The sequence below is a fragment of the Apis laboriosa genome, unplaced genomic scaffold, assembly GCF_014066325.1.
Source record: "Apis laboriosa isolate Shangri-la unplaced genomic scaffold, ASM1406632v1 scaffold84_cov144, whole genome shotgun sequence".
Lineage (NCBI taxonomy): Eukaryota > Metazoa > Arthropoda > Insecta > Hymenoptera > Apidae > Apis > Apis laboriosa.
Window position 1 is genome coordinate 422,564 of NW_025224606.1, and position 21,074 is coordinate 443,637.

General features: G+C 18.9%; 1 protein-coding gene and 1 long non-coding RNA gene across 2 annotated transcripts; one reads left to right on the top strand and one right to left on the bottom strand.

Moving 5' to 3' along the window:
• Positions 1-683: 683 nt before the first annotated feature.
• LOC122719558 (methyl farnesoate epoxidase) lies at positions 684-12,815 on the bottom strand. The gene is made up of 9 exons (XM_043945487.1): positions 12,731-12,815; positions 8,179-8,430; positions 2,162-2,597; positions 1,868-2,048; positions 1,697-1,805; positions 1,449-1,629; positions 1,256-1,373; positions 1,044-1,182; positions 684-971 (listed from the first exon to the last, which is right to left on the bottom strand). The coding sequence occupies exons 1-9, from the start codon at positions 12,813-12,815 to the stop codon at positions 790-792; spliced, it is 1,683 nt and encodes a 560-aa protein (XP_043801422.1). The 3' UTR covers positions 684-789.
• LOC122719559 lies at positions 1,507-2,964 on the top strand. Its single transcript, XR_006347645.1, has 3 exons — positions 1,507-1,648; positions 1,724-1,762; positions 2,418-2,964. It is a non-coding gene; the product is annotated as an uncharacterized LOC122719559 (long non-coding RNA).
• Positions 12,816-21,074: the final 8,259 nt, after the last annotated feature.

The following is a 21,074-nucleotide window of genomic DNA, read 5'->3' on the forward strand; positions in this document are numbered from 1 at the left end:
AAATCAGTTTTAGAATAATTTATGAAATATTTGACCAATTTTATCAATTTCTAATCAAAACCGTACCTGCATAGTCAATATGTATTATTTCATTTATTAAAAGACACCACTTATAATTTTATATATTTTTATAAATCTAAGAATCTTTGTTATGATAATTTTTTGCACAAGGTAATTAATATGAATAAGAATTTCAATTACTTAACATGGCGATAAATATAAGTGCTAGATTATTTTAAGAAATATTAACATCAACAAATAAGTGATTTGTCTTTTCGTAAAGGAAAAAAATTGTTGAAAAATATATACATTTGTAATATGTGTAATTATGTGCAATTTATATACCTTCTGTAATATATTATTGAAGATATAATTTTAAAATCTAGATTCAGATATAGAATTTATACTGTTCTCATATATGTATTATTTATTTTATATAGCTTCTTACACACACACACACACACACACACGCACGCACGCACGCACGCACACACACACACACACACACACACAAAGCATACACACGCGCGCGCGCGCGCGCACACAAATATATATATATATACACACACATGTATATGTATTTTCATAAAAAATAAAATATATTTTTTTGAACATTAAGATATAATTTTAAATAAAATTTAAAATTTAATTTAAAATTTAACTGTAAGTACTGTATATTATTAAGAAATTATAATAATTTTTTAATAATAATTACGCATACTACATACAGATTAAATCAATTAAAAATTAATTATCTTTTTATAAAAATTATTCTATTTGTGGAAATAATTATATTCTTAACGAAACAATTACTCTGTATGGCTTAGGACTAATAGTAGTTCCATCAATAAAATGTTCTATCGTTGGTTTCTCCTCAGGTATTTCGGAAAATGTGAATGCTTGCAACAATGTAGTAGCTATAACAAATATGTTGGTTTTTGCTAAATTTTCCCCCATACAGCGATGTTTTCCTATGATAATAAAATATCATATTAAAACATTAACCAATTATATAAAACTGATTCTATTCTATATTAGTATACCTGCACTAAATGGAAGAAATTTAGATGGTGTAACAATGTTACCACTTTCATCTATGAATCTTTCTGGTCGAAAGTTTTCGGGATCACCCCATGATTCATCCATTAATATTCCATTGAAATTTGTTATAATTGTTGTATTCTAGAATAATGTGAATTATATTATTTCTTAGTTTAATTATTTTATATCCAATATTTCATTATTAGATACTTACTTTTGGTATTTTGTAACCTGATATTGTAGTATCTTTTTGTACTCTATGTGGTAAATTCAAGGATCGGCCTACAAACATCCTTAAAGATTCTAAGACAATAGCATTCATATATGTCATTCTAAAATAAAATAAGTATTATATGCAGAAGATATTAATTAACAATATTAATCTGTTTAAACATTTTTTAACTTACTTTGCTTTGTCTTCCGCAGTTGGAAGTTTATTGCGTCCAATTACTCTGTCTATTTCTTCGTGTGCTTTCTTCTGGACATGTGGAAACAGAACTAAATACAAGAAACAAAAACCAAGAACTTTAGATGTAGTTTCTGAACCTGCCATGAATAAATCCACACAAATGGCTACCAATTGAGGCTCTGAAATATCTCAGTATAGGTACAACTGACATAACTTAAATTTTAAAATATTGTAATGTTTAGATACCTGAAAATGTTTTGCCATAATTTTCAGAATTCAAAACAGTTAGATATATATCTATTAAATTTCCAGGTGAGTCCGAATTAAAAGTATTTTTATGATTATTCACTTCATCCTATAATTACATTACTTAATTTCTTTTATTCAATTGATTTAACATAGATAGTAATAGCTTACTTTGAAAAATTTCCAAAGTTCTTCATGAATTTTTACAAATGATTTGTACCCAGATATTTCTGGTGCAATGAATCTCAATAAGGGAAAATGACTAAATGGTGCGCCTAACATATCAATTTCATTAAGAATTATTGACAGAATCCGTTGAAAATAAATTAACTCCTTATCATCAATATTGTACCTGAATTTGATATGTCAAATCAATTTGTTATTATATTAAAAAATTATTTGATTCTTTAATGAATTTAAATTGAAATGAATAGTAATATATTAAAACAATAGAAAACAAACAACCTTTTACCAGCTAACATTTTCCACAATGAATTAAGCACAGTGATTCCAAAAATGTTATGCATTGAAATTATCGTTCCAGGTTGAGTCATATTATTTCTTGTATATTCATTAGCATTCATGTATAAATCTGAAGCTTTTAATTCTTTTTCATTGATTATGTAATTGTTTATTAACTTTGTCTTATCTTTTTTGTTTTTTTTAACTAATTTATATATTTGTCCATCATTAAACTCATTATTATTATAATATATTTTAGATTTGTTAATTTGGATATTATGCTCATCATTGATTAATTTTTTGATATATTCAACGAGTGATTGACTCTCCTCTATTATTATTGACATCATACTTTGTCGACCAAAGCCGAAATCACGGAGATGTTTCAATACGAATCTTCTTTGTTCAGTCCATAAATTACCATCAACGAGAAGTAATCCTTAAATCGAAGAAATACAAATATAATTGATTAAATAAAATTAAACATTTGGATGAAGTTCAAGAAAAATTATCTCTTTTCTTCATTCAAATCATTTCGATGATTTCTTGAAATCTCGATATTATCTCGAGATATATTAGGAAATGTTAGAGAAATCAAAATTTTTAATTTTTTATATTATATAAAACCCGGCAATTGACTTTAATTTTCGAAATATTTGTAAAAAAAGAATGCTATTATTACATAAAATTTTATCTATAAATATATATCTGTGATTATTTATATATACATGTATGTAAATGTGTACATAAGCATAAAATTACCATTTATCTTCTGTATTTATTCTATCTTATATAAATATATATTATATGAATATTACAATATCCTATTAGGAACACTAACTCTATTATTAAAATATATAAAATATTATATTAAAAAAATTTTTAAATGAACTCCTTCTCAAGAATGAACTCAATTTTTTGATTTTTTTAATATGAAAAATTGAAAAATTTACACTAAGAATTATAATCCATTATTGTTGATATCCATATATCCAGAATTATATTACCATTAATTGTTAAGCGAAATTATTGTTGCAACTGATATATTTAAAAAAATAGAAACATTATCTTACAACTTTGTATAACAGTGTATAATTCATTATTTTTATCAATAATTATTCGAAATAAGGAGATCTTCATTGATTTTGATAATTTTTAGATATATTAGGACAGATATAGAGGATATAAGATTATATAAGATTATATAGATTATATAGATTATATAGAGGACAAGATTTTTAACTTTTTTTTTTTGCATATTACTTACATATCGCTCAATCTTGGATTTCGAAATAATTTCGAAAATTTGCAAAAAAAAATTGTTGCTATTTTATAGAATTTTTCTTATATATACATTTATGTGCATAAATCAATAGTTTCCACTTATCTATTATTTCTATAAATAAATTGTAATAAATTGATATGTCTTTATGATCTATAGTGGGCTTAAAATTAATAAAATTGAAATTACAACGATAAGATAATAAAAATAATGCTAATATTTATTGTAACTTCAATCATTTCGGTCGTCTAAGAGTTATTTTATATTTTATTTTTATTTTGCAAATCTAAACAAATGTCTAAACTTGGCATTATATTTGAGATATTTTTAATCCATAATCCATGAGTAAGTAGATTTTTGACTATTTCATTTGTTATACGCCTTAATTTAATATCGTCATATGTTTATATTAACAAAAAATAAGTGACAATCTCACGTTTACGCATATGCAGTTACATATATGTATACGAAAAATTCTATTCTTATATAATATTATTATATAATATTCTTATATAATAATAATTTTTTTTGTAAATATTTTGAAAACAAAGGTGGTAGGAAAATGCAAAGGAAAAAGTTATTCAAAATGTTGATTTTTACAACATAAAATTAAAAAATCATCAAAATTAACAATGATCTTACTATTCCAAATAATTATTATTTTAGACATATCAATTTATTACAATTTATTTATAGAAATAATAGATAAGTGGAAACTATTGATTTATGCACATAAATGTATATATAAGAAAAATTCTATAAAATAGCAACAATTTTTTTTTGCAAATTTTCGAAATTATTTCGAAATCCAAGATTGAGCGATATGTAAGTAATATGCAAAAAAAAAAAGTTAAAAATCTTGTCCTCTATATAATCTATATAATCTATATAATCTTTCTTTGATGAAATTGATTTTTTCATTAATGGCTTTCGACTGCTTGAGTTTTCGAAAATAATAATCTTAGTAATGTTTTTTTTATTACAACTTGCTAATATTATTTGGAGATCGAGATCATAAAACATTGAATAATATTAAAAAATGAAAAATCTATTAATTAGTATATCTTAAAGTATATCTTTAGAATCTCGATTAAGTTAGCTTATCTTTTTTTTTTTTTTGCTGGAAAGTGATTATAAGATTATACTTATCCCTAAGCTGAATCAACTTTATATATATTAAATCAAAGAAAATCAATCTTATATTCGATAAGATTTGTTATTTAATAATCTCTTCGATCATATAATGGAAAGTTATTGCTGAAGATATTCAAAATATTTAGTTTTTTCCTTCATGTTTTTGAAATCAGCTAAACGAAACTTAAAATTAATTTCTAATTGCAAAATAAAATTAATTTCTCTAAATTTTGATTATGCTTTAACTTATAATTTCCTTATTTTTCCTTAATTTCAACAACAATTTCAACAATTATGGAGAAATGTTCATTTTTGTATTAAAAAAAATTCCAAATCAATTAAATATACAGAATAAAATATTCAAGATCATTATATTTTGAAACACAAAATGTAATATTATTTTATGAAGAATCTAAATTTCTCTTGTTAAAACATTTATTACTTCATTAATTAATAATCTAAAAGATTACTATTTGAAAGATATTCAACATCCAAATTAGAGATTTTATTCTTTTATAATATAGATTGTATTCTCTTCAAAATTAAAACTTTCTTAATAAATTCCATTGATAAATTTATCATAAATTTATTATATGATACTATTGATTTCTTTTTTACATCAAATCTTTTTTATCTGATAATTTTTCTTTGTTTCCATTTTTCTTCATTTACCACTCTTCTTTTCCATTTTATCTTCTCTCTTTTTCCTCCCTTTCTTTCCTTTACTTCTTTTCATACTGTTTGTGTATTTTGAAAATTTTTATTTCTTTAATTTCTTTAACCTTTATCTTATAATAAAATTTATTATTTATTATTAATAATAAATTAAATTTATTATTCAATACATCAAATTTAATGTAAATATATATAAAATCATCTAATTATATATATATATATATATATATATAAAAATCGATTTGTATCATCACAGTAGTACCTATATAGAGAGCTTAAGAGATTTATAAAGATCCAAAGGATCGATGGAATGCGAAAACGAAATATAAAACAATCCATTGAGCGAGTACCGAAGCTATGAAAATAGTAACATCAGCTTCATACTTGTTATTCATACTTATTGTTTCTATTTATTATTGTAACATTGGTCATTATAATTTCAATCACTCGAAGAATTGATTTATATTTTATTTTATATATACTATATTATATTTACTATATTATATACTATACACTATATTTACTATATATATACTATATACTATATATACTATATTATATATACTATATTATATATACTATATTATATTATATTATATTTTATTTTATATATACTATGGATGTGAAAGATATTGTCTTGGATAGATATTCAGAAATTTAATTTTCTGAAAAAATGTGGATCTAATTGGCCAAAAAACGGCCAACCCAATTTTAGCTCAAACTGATATTATGTTATATATTTTTTTATTATTTTTGGCAAAAAGGATTATCTATTAATCTGATGCGTGAAGAAAAGAGAACGACATATCAAAATTAAGTTAGATAGAAAGATATAAACGAATATTGTCAAAAGTATTAAAGATGAGGATAGGAAAATCGAATAAGAAATCTTTTTTACATTATTTACTTAATGTATATATCAAACAAATTAAAAAACAAATTTCTAAACTCCGCACAATATTAAATATGTTGATATTAATTCATTCAATATACATGTTGAATGCCAGTTAATGTATTTATTTCTATATAAGTTAATAAACAGCAATTATATTTTTATGCTATTAACTTAAATACATATATGCATAATGAAATTCTGTAATTGTAGCAATTTTTATTTATAAATATTTCGAAAACTAAAGCTGTTGGCTATAAGAAAAATTATATTGTTCAAAATATTGTTCAAAATGACTTATATATTTCGGCTGTATTTTGGAAAAGTACATGATATATATGATATAAATGTTATGATTGATATGAAATTTGGAAAGTTTATAAGAGGAAGAATGTATTCTAAATCTGAAATTTTAATTTCGATTATTTATTAATTTCCAAGATATCAATAAAAAACTTTCATTATTGAATTCTATCTATATAAGTATAATTAACGTATTATATTACACAGACATTATTAACCAACTGTTTTTACACAGGATATTATCATGTCATTATAATATAAAATATATATAAATCAAAGTCTGTATCAGTCAATATAAAGTATTTAATCATAATATAATTCTAGAATATAATATAGCAAAATCGATTATTTTAACTTCGGTCGTGTAAAAAATATTTTGATAAATATTTTATTTTAATCAGTATTAATTTAATATAAGAATATTTATTATTTTTTATTAATAAATATTACATATTTATTAATATATATATTTGTTATAACAAATTAGTAAAAATAATAATTAAATTTAAACTATTAAATAATATCTTTAAAATTATATCTTTTCCATTGCTGCATATATAGATGAAATGTTGATAATGATTAATGACTATTATTTATATTATTATCTTTTTCATTTTAATTATACTAATAATAATTATATCGAAAAATATTGAATTTTAAAATCCCGTATGAAGAAATGAATGATTGAATGATTGAACTTATATGATTCAATGCAAGAAAAAATTAGGATAATTATCTAAAAATTGGACTTTCTCACTGATTTTGATAATTTTTGAGTATGTTGTAGATGATAAAATTTTGAACAACTTTTTCTTATATATGTAAAATCGCCATCCAACTTTAGTTTTTGAGATATTACATAATATTTCCTACACACACACACACACACACACACACACACACACACACACACACACACACACACACACACACACACACACATTTCCTATACATACACACATACATACATATATATATATATATATATATATATATACACAGTTTGTGAAAAAAAATATACAATCAATGCTTATTTATTATTTCTATAAATAAACTACAGCGATTATTCATTCAAAATGTATAACATGTAAATTAATTAGAAAGTTATATATACTTCCTTATAGATATGATGGATTTAAAATATTTTATTTAAACTATATCTAAGTCAATCTAGTTTGTATGATTGAAATTATTGATTTATAATGATCAAAATTATAATAAACTTTCAAATAAATGTAATAATGATATATTATTTGGAATTTCGATGATTATAATTTTAATCATTCAAAGATTATTTTATTTTTATAATTTGTAAATTCACAAAATATTTGGATTGAGATATTTTAAATCCACTATATTATATATTATAAGTCCACTATGATCTATTTGATCTTTTTGATCAATTCATTTGGATTATATATTTTATATATATGCCAGTTGCATATATAGAAATAGTAGATAAGTATATATTTATATACATATTATTATATAGACAAAATTTTATATAATAGTAATTTTTTTGCAAATATCTCAAAAAGTATGAATGTCCAATAATTATATGTAGAAGAAAAAAATTGTTCAAATTCTTGTCTTAGAAAATTGTCTTTTAGAAAATCATTAAAATTAGTGGAAAAATTTTAGACAATTTTTTAGACAATTATCAAAATTAGTCATTTCTAATTTCTTAAACAAACTTTTTAAAAAGAAAATTTAGAAATTAAAATTGAATATTACCTCTATTAATGCCGCCTGTTCTTTTGTCATATAATATACCAAATGGTCTTCCATCGCAATCTTCATTAGAGAGCATCGATTTTATGCTCTCATATTCATTTAATACCACAACATGATTTATTCCAATTTTCATTCCGATTATTGGTCCATATTTCTTGCTCAAAACAGAAAAAGTTTTGAATAAATAATGATTTTTTTTGCGTAAATGAGAAAATTCTAAGGCACAGCCCAAAATTGGCCACCATTTTGGACCTAAAATTTTTAGAAATAATGTAATTATTTTCCATTTGTTTTATAAGTTCTTAAAAAATTTTTTAATATAAATTTTATCTTAATTATTTAATTATTATTATTAGATAGTTAAACTTAATATCTAATTAGTTACAATTAATTTAACATTTAATAAAAAAAAGCTTTGCTTTTTTCCAGAATCAACATTGATTTTTGAAAAAAATCAATTTTAAAAACGTTATAATTAAATTTTTCAATTTTGTTTTGTGTTTTAATAATAGTAATAGTTCAGTTGTTCTTGACATAATATAATTTTCCTGGATTTATTTTCATTTCTTATTTCCAATAAAAATGACATAAATTAGTTATTAATTAAATTAATAACTTAAGTTATAATTACTAGATTATAAATATCTAAATATGTTTAAATAATGATCAAAGTTAAAAAAATACCAAAAATTATAAAATCATTTTTATTTTCAATGTAAAAGTGAAATAGTTTGACAGATATGACCAAAATTAGAGCAATTATTATGCTAATAACAAAAATTTTTATTTCTTTATAACATTATTAAATCATAATAATTTCGCTTTATCCAGATTAAAAACGTTGACCATTCCAATATATCGAAATTATAGCTAAGCTAATAAGATCAATTATTGAGTACTATGTCGTCATACATTTACTAATTTATTTTGCTTTTATATTGAAAAAAAAAAAAAAAATAAAAAAAAAAGAATTTGAATTTAGATGATTTTCTAAAAGAAAGTCTGTTCTATCATGTGATTAAATTTTTTCTTAAAGTTTTAATTTTTGAAATAAATTGAAAAATAATATATTTTTAGTATTCTTTTAATTTTAATCATTATTTAAATTTAAATTAAATGTTTATATAACTATTTATGTCATTTTTATTCGGAATAGTTCTTAGGATTATTTTATATCAAGAAAAATTGAACCATTATTGTAAAAACACAAAATACTTCCAAAGTTGAATATAATTTTTTTAAAATTGGTTTTTTAAAAAAATAGATTCTTGAGAAAAAACAATTTGCAAAAATTTACATTTATTATATTACAATCTATAAGAAACGTTTATTGAAAGTTACAAAATCGAAAAAAAAGATTTTAAAATTTATCGAATAATATGTATTAAATATAAAGTATTAATTTATTTGTGGAACATTTTTAGATTTGATTTGATTCTAAAATAAACAAAGAATTCTAAAAATAAAAATATCAATTGAGATATTATTAATTCAAGTTTCTAATTATAATAAATTATAATTTTTATGTACACAATTTTATATTTATTTTAGGATATTTTGAAAAATGACGTATATTGTCATATGTATTGTTCCGAAGATATATGCATATGTATATATAAATAGTATTCAATGAATTAATAATATCTTTAAACGTAACATGTTTATCAATGTATAGTACCAAAAGATTTTAAAAATATCAAAAGATTTCAAAATGAATATATATTATAAATTATAATTTTATATTATTTTAGATTATTTTATGTTATTTTGTCAATCTTTTGTCTTCATAAATTTCCAATTTAACCTGGTATTGATAAACTTTTAGAAAAATATTTAAATTTTTTATTAACTTACCCATTAATTTTCTTCTTATCAATTTTAATTAGAATATATTGGAATATATTGATTTTATTTTGAATAATTTTTTTTTTTATATATAACTAACGGTTGGCTTTAATTTTCGAATTATTAAAATATTTTTGGTACTATATATTGAATTCCGTCCATATAGGATCGTAAATGTGTATGCATCAATATAGTAAAAAATTATTCAAAATGATATTCAAAATGATGTTTTTTATATCATATTTTATTATATTTATTATTATATTTCATTAAATATTCATATTTATTTATTATTTATTAATATATATTAAATATATATTATATTATTTATATATATTAAATATTTATTTATTCATATTATATATTCATATTATTCATTAAAATTAATAATCATATTCATATCAATTCAAATTCATATCATATTAATATTTATTATTCATATTTGTTTAATGAAAAATTATTCATATTCAATAAAAAAAAAATTTAAACGATCATTGAAATGATTAAGAATTTTAAGGATATAAATCAATTTTATATCATTTGAATCGAAAATTATACAGAAAGATTTGATACTGAGCGTCTTAATAATAATTTTTTTCATTTTGAGAAATTTTGAGCATTTAAACTTATGAATATAATTCAATATGATTAAAAATATTGAATAAAATTCAATATTTTTAATCAATGTATAAAAAAATATGTTTTTTTTTAATTTTTTTAAAATTCAAATCGAAGTATAATAAATTAATATTAAAAATACGAATACGAATACGAATTTTATACGAATTTTTAATATTGCAAAAAAATTATAAAAGTTATAGAAGATTGGAAAATTTTATAATATTGAAAAATACAACTTAGAAAATATATATTTTGCATTTAAAATTTATCTTTTTGCAGATTATATTCATTTTTTTTTCAATCAAATTCATTCTTTTGCTTTCGATTTGAAAAAAAGATAAATATAATTGAATATAATCATTTTGTCTTATTAAAGATTCACGATCCGAAATGAACGTAGACAGAAAAGGACATAAAATTTCTTACAATTTTAAGAAAAATCAGAATTTTGTTAAATTCCGGATCGCTAAGAATTTTTTTAAACCTCGGACTAATCGCACAACTTTTTTATAATTAAAAGAACTTTTTTAATCTTTGAAGATAAGAATAATAAGAACTAATTGAATCAACTAATAATAACTAATAAAGAACATTTTTGAACCTTGAGCTAAAAAAACAATTCTCGAATGTAAATAAAATTTGATAGACACAAAATAGAATTTTGAATTCTGTTAAACAAAATCTATTAACTTTGAACGAATTTTTTTAAATTTAAAATTTTTATAGAACTTTCTGGATTTGTATATTTATAATTAATGATTTATATGTGAATTTTTATTTGTATTTAAATAATTTAATTAAAACATTGGAACTTTGTTGAATCATTTTTATTATTATAAAATATAGTGCCATAAATAATCGGACCATTATATTTTTTTTATATCAATATAAAAAAAAGTTAATAAAAATTATATTTTTAATAACATTTCAAATTTGATTGGGAATCTACTCTTACTAGTAAATAGTCAATAAAATTTAAAATATATTTAAAACTAAATAGTAATCATATATTTATATTCCTATACATATTTTTTTTTACAATTTTCTATCTAAATTAGCATTATTTATAATTGTTTATTTATGAAATATTTAATATTTTATTAACATCATGAAAAAGTTTAGTTAGATTATATAAAAACAATGATCATCGTAGGCGATAATATTATGCTAAAATATTTTTTGAATATTTCAAGATTAAGATCAAACGATAACAATAATATATATAAAAAAAATTGTTCAAAATATATTATTTTAATATAATTATTTTTCGAAAGCTTTCAAATAAAATAATAAATAATACAAAAATTGATATTACTTTTCACTTAAAAAATTCAAAAAGGACTTCTATTAGTCATTTCAAAAAAATTCTTGTACATCAGAAGATCAATTTTCCATTTAAAAAGTGAATAAAGTAAATATTTTATTTTATTAATTTCTGAAGTTTGTGGGTTTTCGTAAACTAAAAAAAAAAAAATAAATTAAAGTATGATTGATGAGTTTTAACTTGTTAATTTTATTTGATGAATATATTCATATTATCTTTCATTATTTTTTATTACATTAAAATCTTGAAATTGATAAACTAAAAAATTAAATTAAAAAATTATTATCTCAAAAATTTTAATAAAAATATTAGAATTTAAAAATATTTTTATTACAATTTTTGAGATAACAAGAAAATAAAATAAAGTTCAATCAAATCAAAAACAAATTTTACACGAAGATTTCAAAAAAATTCATTTCAAAAATATATAATATTTAAGAAAGAATAATATTTCTAATTTATCTTATTTTTTTTTTTTTAATAAAAAAATTATAAATGTTTAATCTTGTCAAAAATATCATTGAATTTATATATTAAAATTATTGATTTTTCAAGAAGATAAATTGAAATTTTGTTCTAATTTATTTTACAGCAAATGTATTTGCTCTCGCACATTAATATTATATATTTCTAAATTAAAATTACAAGTTAATAAATTAAAATATGTCATTTAAAAAGATGAGGAATGAGTCATATAATATCATATAATTATATATATTAAGAAATATAAATAATATATTATGTTATTAAAAAATATAGTACCTGGAGGATATCCTTTTGGTTTCTGCAAGCCAAGATATAGCAGCAATAATAGTAGTATTATACACAATATCACCATGGAGAACATTCTGCGAATACAAACAATCTATTACTTTTGCAATTCCTTAAAAATTATTTCCTTATATATAAGTTTTAATTCAAATATTCAGATATTTAAAACTTAATATTAGTATTAATATTTAAAACTTAAATATTTATTAATAAATAATGAATGAATAATGAATATAATGATCATATCGTTTACAGTTTTTATTGTTTGATATCAAAATTAAAATTAAAAAAATATGAATTTTTTAGAATATATTTGCATAATTATATCAAATTATAATATAATGTTATATAATTAAGAATAGCATTGAAGATAAAAAAAAAGCAAAAAAAAAAACTATGGAATAAAAATTAAATTAAATTAAAAAATATAGTTCAATTAAATTATATTACAAAAATTAATGGTTTATAAATGCTTATAATTTTTATAATATCTTGAAAATATATGAATGAAATATATGAATGATTTTAAGATTTGATATCAATAGTATCAAATTTGCGTTATTAATTCGATTCCATCTTGTTAATAAAAAATGACTTCATTTGAATCCATCTTAATTTATTTGAATTTATCTTAATTTATTAATTATATTTTATTATTTAATTATATTTAATTTACTATTACATTAATTTTTATCGCATTTTTTCACTGTATATAGTTCATTTAAGAATAATTTTTTAATTAATTTAAGAATAATATATTAAAATAATACTGTAATTTTAAATTAACTTAATATAAATATAATAATATAATTAATATAAATTAATTTAATATAAATGAATGTTGTAAACACAAGACTCGAATTATAATAAATGTTTTACTTAATATATGATTTGAAATTTTGTGTGATTTTAAAGATCAAAGTCAACTCAAAATCATCATATTATAGATCGCTGAATGATCGTTTATCCATTAAAAAATATTTACTAAAAAAATATATATATTGATTTTAAAAAACACTAGATCATTTTGATATCATAAAAAAATTAAGATATTAAAAAATTTAAATTGCATTCATCTGCAGTATTTCTTAAAATGCTATATAATTTAAGGTATTTTTTTGATACAATCAATATGAAGCGATATTTTGTGTTAGATAATAGTTCTTATTGATTTACTTTATATATTATATATTTTTATATATATTTTTAAATAACCTTATGAAATAATAATCCCATTGAAATTAAGTAGAATTTTATGTAGACTTTTTTTTATTTTATAAAATTCGAAAAAATAATTAAAATAAAAAATTTTAATTTTACAATCTATTGATTGTATCGAGTTTATATTTTTTTTATTTTTTTCATATGTATTGCATTTTTTATATAATTTTTTTTAAATCAGTTTATATATAAATGAAAAAATAGATGTATAAAAATATATTTTATCCGATAATTAATTTCAAAAATCGTTGTAAACTATCTTATAAAGAAATTCGAAAATTTTGTTTTTAAATGAAAGTATTTTTAAATGAAAAAATTTAAAATATAATTAATTATACATGAAACAATTTACGGCAGAAAATCTTTTTGGCATGAATTCAAAATTTCAGTATTTTTTTTATTTTGAATATAATTTCACTTGGAAATATTTTTTTATAATAAGATAAAATATATATATATATATATATATATATATCGATTTTCTGTTTTCGATACTTCTCTTTTGCGAATTGAAAATATTATTTTGTAAATAGTTCTAATAATTTTAATGCAATTTAAATTCTTATCCACATATTCTAATATTAATTATATATGAACTATATCTCAATATATTAGTGAACATCAAAGCGAAAAAATTGCGAAAGTATTGTGAAAGTACTACATTCAAATAATAATAAATTTGTGAAATTGTCTTCTAAATTTCAATCGGTTAATTGGAAAATAAATTCATGTGAATAAATTTTTATCTTATAAATAAAAATTAAATATACATGTTTTTTATATATATATATTTATATTATTTTATAATTTAACTATTCCTTTAAGATAATAAAATATTTTTTAATTATTGTTAATGGTTTATTTGTAGCATGCAGAAAGATTATTTTTATGTATATAAGGAAAAAAAAATAAAAAAAGAACTTTACAATAAATTATAAAGTTTAGAATATTAAAAAAAAAAAGAAGAAAATTTATAAGAAGATTCAAAATACTGAAAAAATTTGAAAATTGATATTCGAACAAAAAAAAAACGTCGTTATATCAGAATCGAGATAATGTTATTTTAGGAAAAAGAAATCATTTATCACGAAACAAATACGAATTTGATTGGTTAACATAAAAAGAAACGCCTATTTTTATACATATTTTTGTTTCTAGCATGGTATTTGTCAATATTGATATATATATTAATTCAATTACGTGACAGAGAGGATGCTAAATAGATAAAACAAAAATTAAAATTGCTAATAAAGATCAACAAATAAAATCACCTTTATCTGAAACTGAATTACATGATAGAATATCTAGAAAAAAACTGCATATTTCAGACAAAAATATTAAAATTTCAATAAAAAATAATTATAAATCACATTTATATATATATAATATTATACTATATATATATTATATATATAAATCACATTATATTATATATATAATTATATATATAATATAATATAAAAATAATTATATATCACATATAATTATAAATCACATTTTGAATATCTATAATTTGGAGTGACAAATCCAAATTTGAATTACAATTGAAACGGAGACAATATTTATGAAAAAAAAGAGATATTTAAATAAAATGTTATCATTCTAACTATAAAATATAGTGAAGATTCTAGTATGATATGAGATTGTTTCAAAAATTAAAATTAAATAAAATAAAATTAAATAAAAATTCAAGAATTAATAGTTATTGATAATATATTAATGGTAACAAAATACACAAAAATATTAAAAAAAAATTTATTTCCATCAATTAAGAAATTCAAATGAGAGAGTTCACTGTCAATTATGAGTTCACTGTCGAAAAAAAGTCGCATAAAAGAGATTCTTCGCTTTGACCGCTTATCCTCATTTTGTTGACATTCTTGAAATTACACTTGACACTATATAGTAATAGAAGAATTATAATTTGAATATCCGAAATCATAAATATTATATTCTAATATTATATTATATTATATTATATTTAAATATTATATTTAAATGAAAATTATGTTAAGATAATTAACAATCTAAGATTTAAAGTTGAAATATTTTCGAAACTATTATTTATTTTGATATTATATATATTAGTATATTGATTATATATATTAATATATCTATGTCTAGCTTATTCGTATATATAATATTATTATTTTAACTACTTCAATATGAAATTATATTTATAAATTAAATTATTGTCACAAATCATAATTATCCTACACATATTATGAGAAATAAAAAAAATTTTTTATATTATATTGATACGTTAGAATATTCTGGATTCTATGCCTATATTAATACATTGAAATTTAAATACAGATTATTTTGATAGAAACGTTTTTTATTACTCCTCTCTGTCACGTAATTGAATTAATATATATATCAATATTGACAAATACCATGCTAGAAACAAAAATATGTATAAAAATAGGCGTTTCTTTTTATGTTAACCAATCAAATTCGTATTTGTTTCGTGAGATTTCTTTCGAACAGTGAATTATTTATCACATTTCAACAATCAACAATAAAAATAATGATAACAACTCAAAACATTACAAAATCATTAAAAAATTTATCGAGAAAAATAATATATTGCTTATTTCTTGATTATGACAGAGTTTCGAATCTTTCAATTGAATATTTATAAAACAAACTGATAGAAAAATATCAAAAAGAAAAATATGCAAAAGTGAAAGCTTAAAAAAAACATGAAATAAAATTCCGTAACAATGAAATTTGATGATTTTAAAAAAATGGCATATTTAATATTAAGATTTAAAAAAAATTTTAAATATTTAAAAAAAATAATATTAATTTTAATATAAAAATAGCATATTAAAGTATGCTATATGCTATTTATTTTTCATTCAGAAATCATCATAAAGGCTACTAATTTTCTTAATAATATTTTAGTTATTATGAAAAAATTACAAAAAATTTCGTTTATATTTTGTTTATAGATAATGTTAAATTAATTTTTGATAGATGGTAATTATAAAAAGTTCGTTAATTATATTATTAAATATATAATATAATATTATATAATTTAACGTAGAATAAAACTCTTTACTATAATATTATTTAATAAATTTTTTTATATAATATTATAATATTATTTTAATTTAGAATATTATTTTATTATAATATTAAAATATTTTTGTAGATATTTTATTTTTTGCTTGTTTTAACCGTATCCTTTTATTAATATTTTAAAATAACAAGTATGAACTTAAATATTAAACTAGTACTAAAACTTGAATGTTTTGAAATTTTAACTTAATTATAATTTATTTCGCATTTGTAAAGTTATTTATAGATATTATTTGTTTTTAACAAAATTAAAGAATCATAAATTTTTATCATAAATTTTAATCATTGATTTTTACAATGTTATGACTTTGCGAAAAGAAATCGTATAATATAAATTTATCAAAATTTTTAGTTTTTTATTTCTGAATTTCCATAATAATTTTCTTGTATTTAAAAACATAACATGGCGATAACAGTGTGATAATAGTTTTTCAAAAAAATTCTAACGATTCTATGAAACTTTTATTTTTATAATCTTGAAATTTATTTTTCGAAGACTGCTTTTTGTTATAGAATGAAAAATTAAAAAACCAAAGTTTTTTTTAAATTTTTATAAATTCAATTCATTTTATAAAATTAAAAAAATTTTTCTCAGAATTGGATTGAGATCATTTTATAGAGAAAGTTTCCTCTTTAACAATTCTTAAAAAATTAAACATACAATTAAATTTGTATTTAGCATATTTAGTATGTCTAAAAATAAATATTTAATATGAATATGAATATGAATATTATAAAATGTATGATACTTTTAGAAAGATTCTAGAAAAAATGATAAAAAATATACATATACATATATATTCGATAAGGTTTAATTATATAATTTATTGATATATTGATTATTATATTAATAATATATTTTAAATTTTTATAATATTTATAAAATAAATTATAAATATTACAAATTTTAATTTTAATTATAATATTTTATAAATATTTTAAATTTGTATTAGAGAGAATGAGACGATAGAGAATGCCCAATTGGGTACGCGGCAGTACTATAATGTTGCTTGCATAATGTTTTTTAATAAATAAAATAAATACATTGTTATTTTTTTATTACACTATTTCTGTGTAATTTCATATATGAATTTCATTATATGAATTTCAATGTAATATACAATATACATACATAAATATCATGTAATATAACTATGTAACAATCTTATATCGTTTAAAAAAATATCACATTTCAATAATATATTGTCTTGTACTGCAGAATCAAGTTCAAAATTTGATAAAATAATACATATTTGAAATAATGTTATATAAGTATTAAAATAGTGTTATATAATATTATATAATATATAATATATAATATATAAGTATAATAATCTGCATATAAAATTAAATTATATGATAATAAATGATAATTAATTATCGTATATATTTTATTATTAAAATAATTTTATTTAAAAAAATTAATGTGAATAATCAATAAAAATATCATTACTATAAATATCATTATATAATCAATACTAATGTGAAAAAAAAATGCAATGTTTATATAATTTTTTTTATATATAAAATTTGGTATTAATATGATATAATTAAAATATAGATATTGAATTTCAACTTATTATTATTATTATTTTTTCCTATTCACTAATCTCATATCGGAATAAAAAATATTGAATTCAAACAAAATAGAGACAAAGATTTTTCGACCGATACATTAATAATCTATATAATTCAAATTGATTCAGAAGATAAATAAATTTGTAATAATAAATAAATGTGTAGAAAAACATATTCAATCTTTCTAATGTGAAATCGTATGGAAATGTGTTTTAATTTGGTTTTATGGATATCAATAGGCAAATTGAGTGTTATGCAACTTTTTCATGGCTTTCAACTATGAATTTAAATAAAATAATGTATAATATCAATATTCTAGAATTTATTGAAACTTATTTGAATTTTAAATTTTTAAAAACAATTACATAATGCATATATTTTATATTACTAAAAATCAGAAATAGTTATCTGTATATAAAAGAATATTAGTATATTTATTTTTATTGAAAGACTATTATTGCTATTGTCGCGCATGCAACTGAATATTCTCATTCTTTCGCTGTTTCACTATATCTAATATAAACTTAAAATTCTTAAAGCTTATTATAACTCATAATAATTTATTAATTAAATTATCATAATTAAATCATATATATGAATTTTTTTGTTATTTTGATGTCTAATATCCATATCTCCAAAAGTGTTCTATATTTTTATGAACATATATATTACATCATCAATGCCCACTGTTCTTTTTTTGCCTTATCTAACTTAAATTGTTTATAACTTAATAAATATATTACTCATATTTTTATATCACTTTTTGTGTTTATTTTAATAACTTTTTAAAAATCCCATATATTTATATCTTGCATACATATATCATACATATATAGTTTTCGATAGCATTTCTCGTAGTTATTATATAATAAAATTGAATATTAAAAAAAGAGCAAGTAAATAAAGTAAAATTCAAGTATAAAATTATAAAAAAGAATAGATATGCATATATATATAATTTCTATCTTCGATCTATTTTTTTATCACTTCAATATTCAAATCTATATCTCTTTTTCTTGTTATTCTTTTTTATATGTTCGATTTCAAATATATGAGAAATGCTATTAAAAATTCAATCAAAACTTTCAAAACTATTAAAATTTTTAAATCTTATAAAACATATAAAGAATTTTAAAAGTCCTAAATTTCAAATTCGAATTAATTCGAATCTTCATTTTAATAATTTTAAAATTGAGATTTGAATACTCATCTACAGTTTAATAAATAAATCTCAATCAATATGTATTTATTTTAATCTCTTAAAATGCTTCTCAAAATATATTCTATGAATATATTAATACTTTATACACAGAAAATTTCATTAAAAATTTTCATTTATTTTGAGAATTTTATTTGTTATTAATCGAGATCAACAAAAACTTTTAAGACTGTGTTTCAAAGAATAACTTTAAAAAATTAATGGCAATCTCTATAATTGAAAAAATTCATGACTTCGATATTATCCGGTTTTGAACATTTTAAACCAAAATGCACGAGTTTCTGTTGGAGTTCTTGAAAAAGAAAGTGACTTATGAGAGAAAGTCACATACGGAAGGACCGATACATGCTCTCACTTTCATTATTTCGTAACTTCTTGCGTAATCGATTTATGTATATTTTAAAAATTTGTTCTTTTTTTTTTAAACATGACATTTTTTTATATTTTTTAAACTTGCGAGTAATATAATATTATATATGGTATTATATATATAGTATTAGCGAGTATATTATATATATATATATATATATATATATATATATATATATGTATGTATATATAATATTATAACTATTATTTACTTATTCTTTTTTTATCTTTTGATTAAACCAATCATCCTTGCAAATTTTTTTAAATTAAATCTTTATCTGTCAATAAATATATTTTTTTATAAGTAATAAATAATAATGAATGAATAATTAATGAATTTCTAAGTAGTTAAAAAAAATTGATTCCTTTTTAGAATAACTTTATCAATAATTAATCTGCTTATTGCATCTAATCATTAATAAATTCAATCATATTTAGTTCAATGATAATATTTGAAATTCATAGAACTAAGATTTTTATGATACATAATCATATTATAATATAAACCACATTTTTTAAGATAAGTTGTTTTGAAAGATTAAGAAACAAGAAAAAGTTCTTAATAAATTTGTATCAATCGATTTTTTTTGATAAAATGAATTGAAATTACTTATGTCTTATGATTACGCATAAATAATTCATACATATATTCATACATATTTGAAAAATCAAAAGAATGTAATAAATGAAGAAAATAATATAATAAAAAAGACAAATAACAAATGAAGATAACAAAAACGGCAAATTATGAAATAATTTAATACTACCAAATATTATCAAATGAGTAAAATATTCATAAAAAAAAAAACAAAAGTTCATTTTATTTTTTTAACATTGAAAATTTTAAAAGAATTTTTTGTC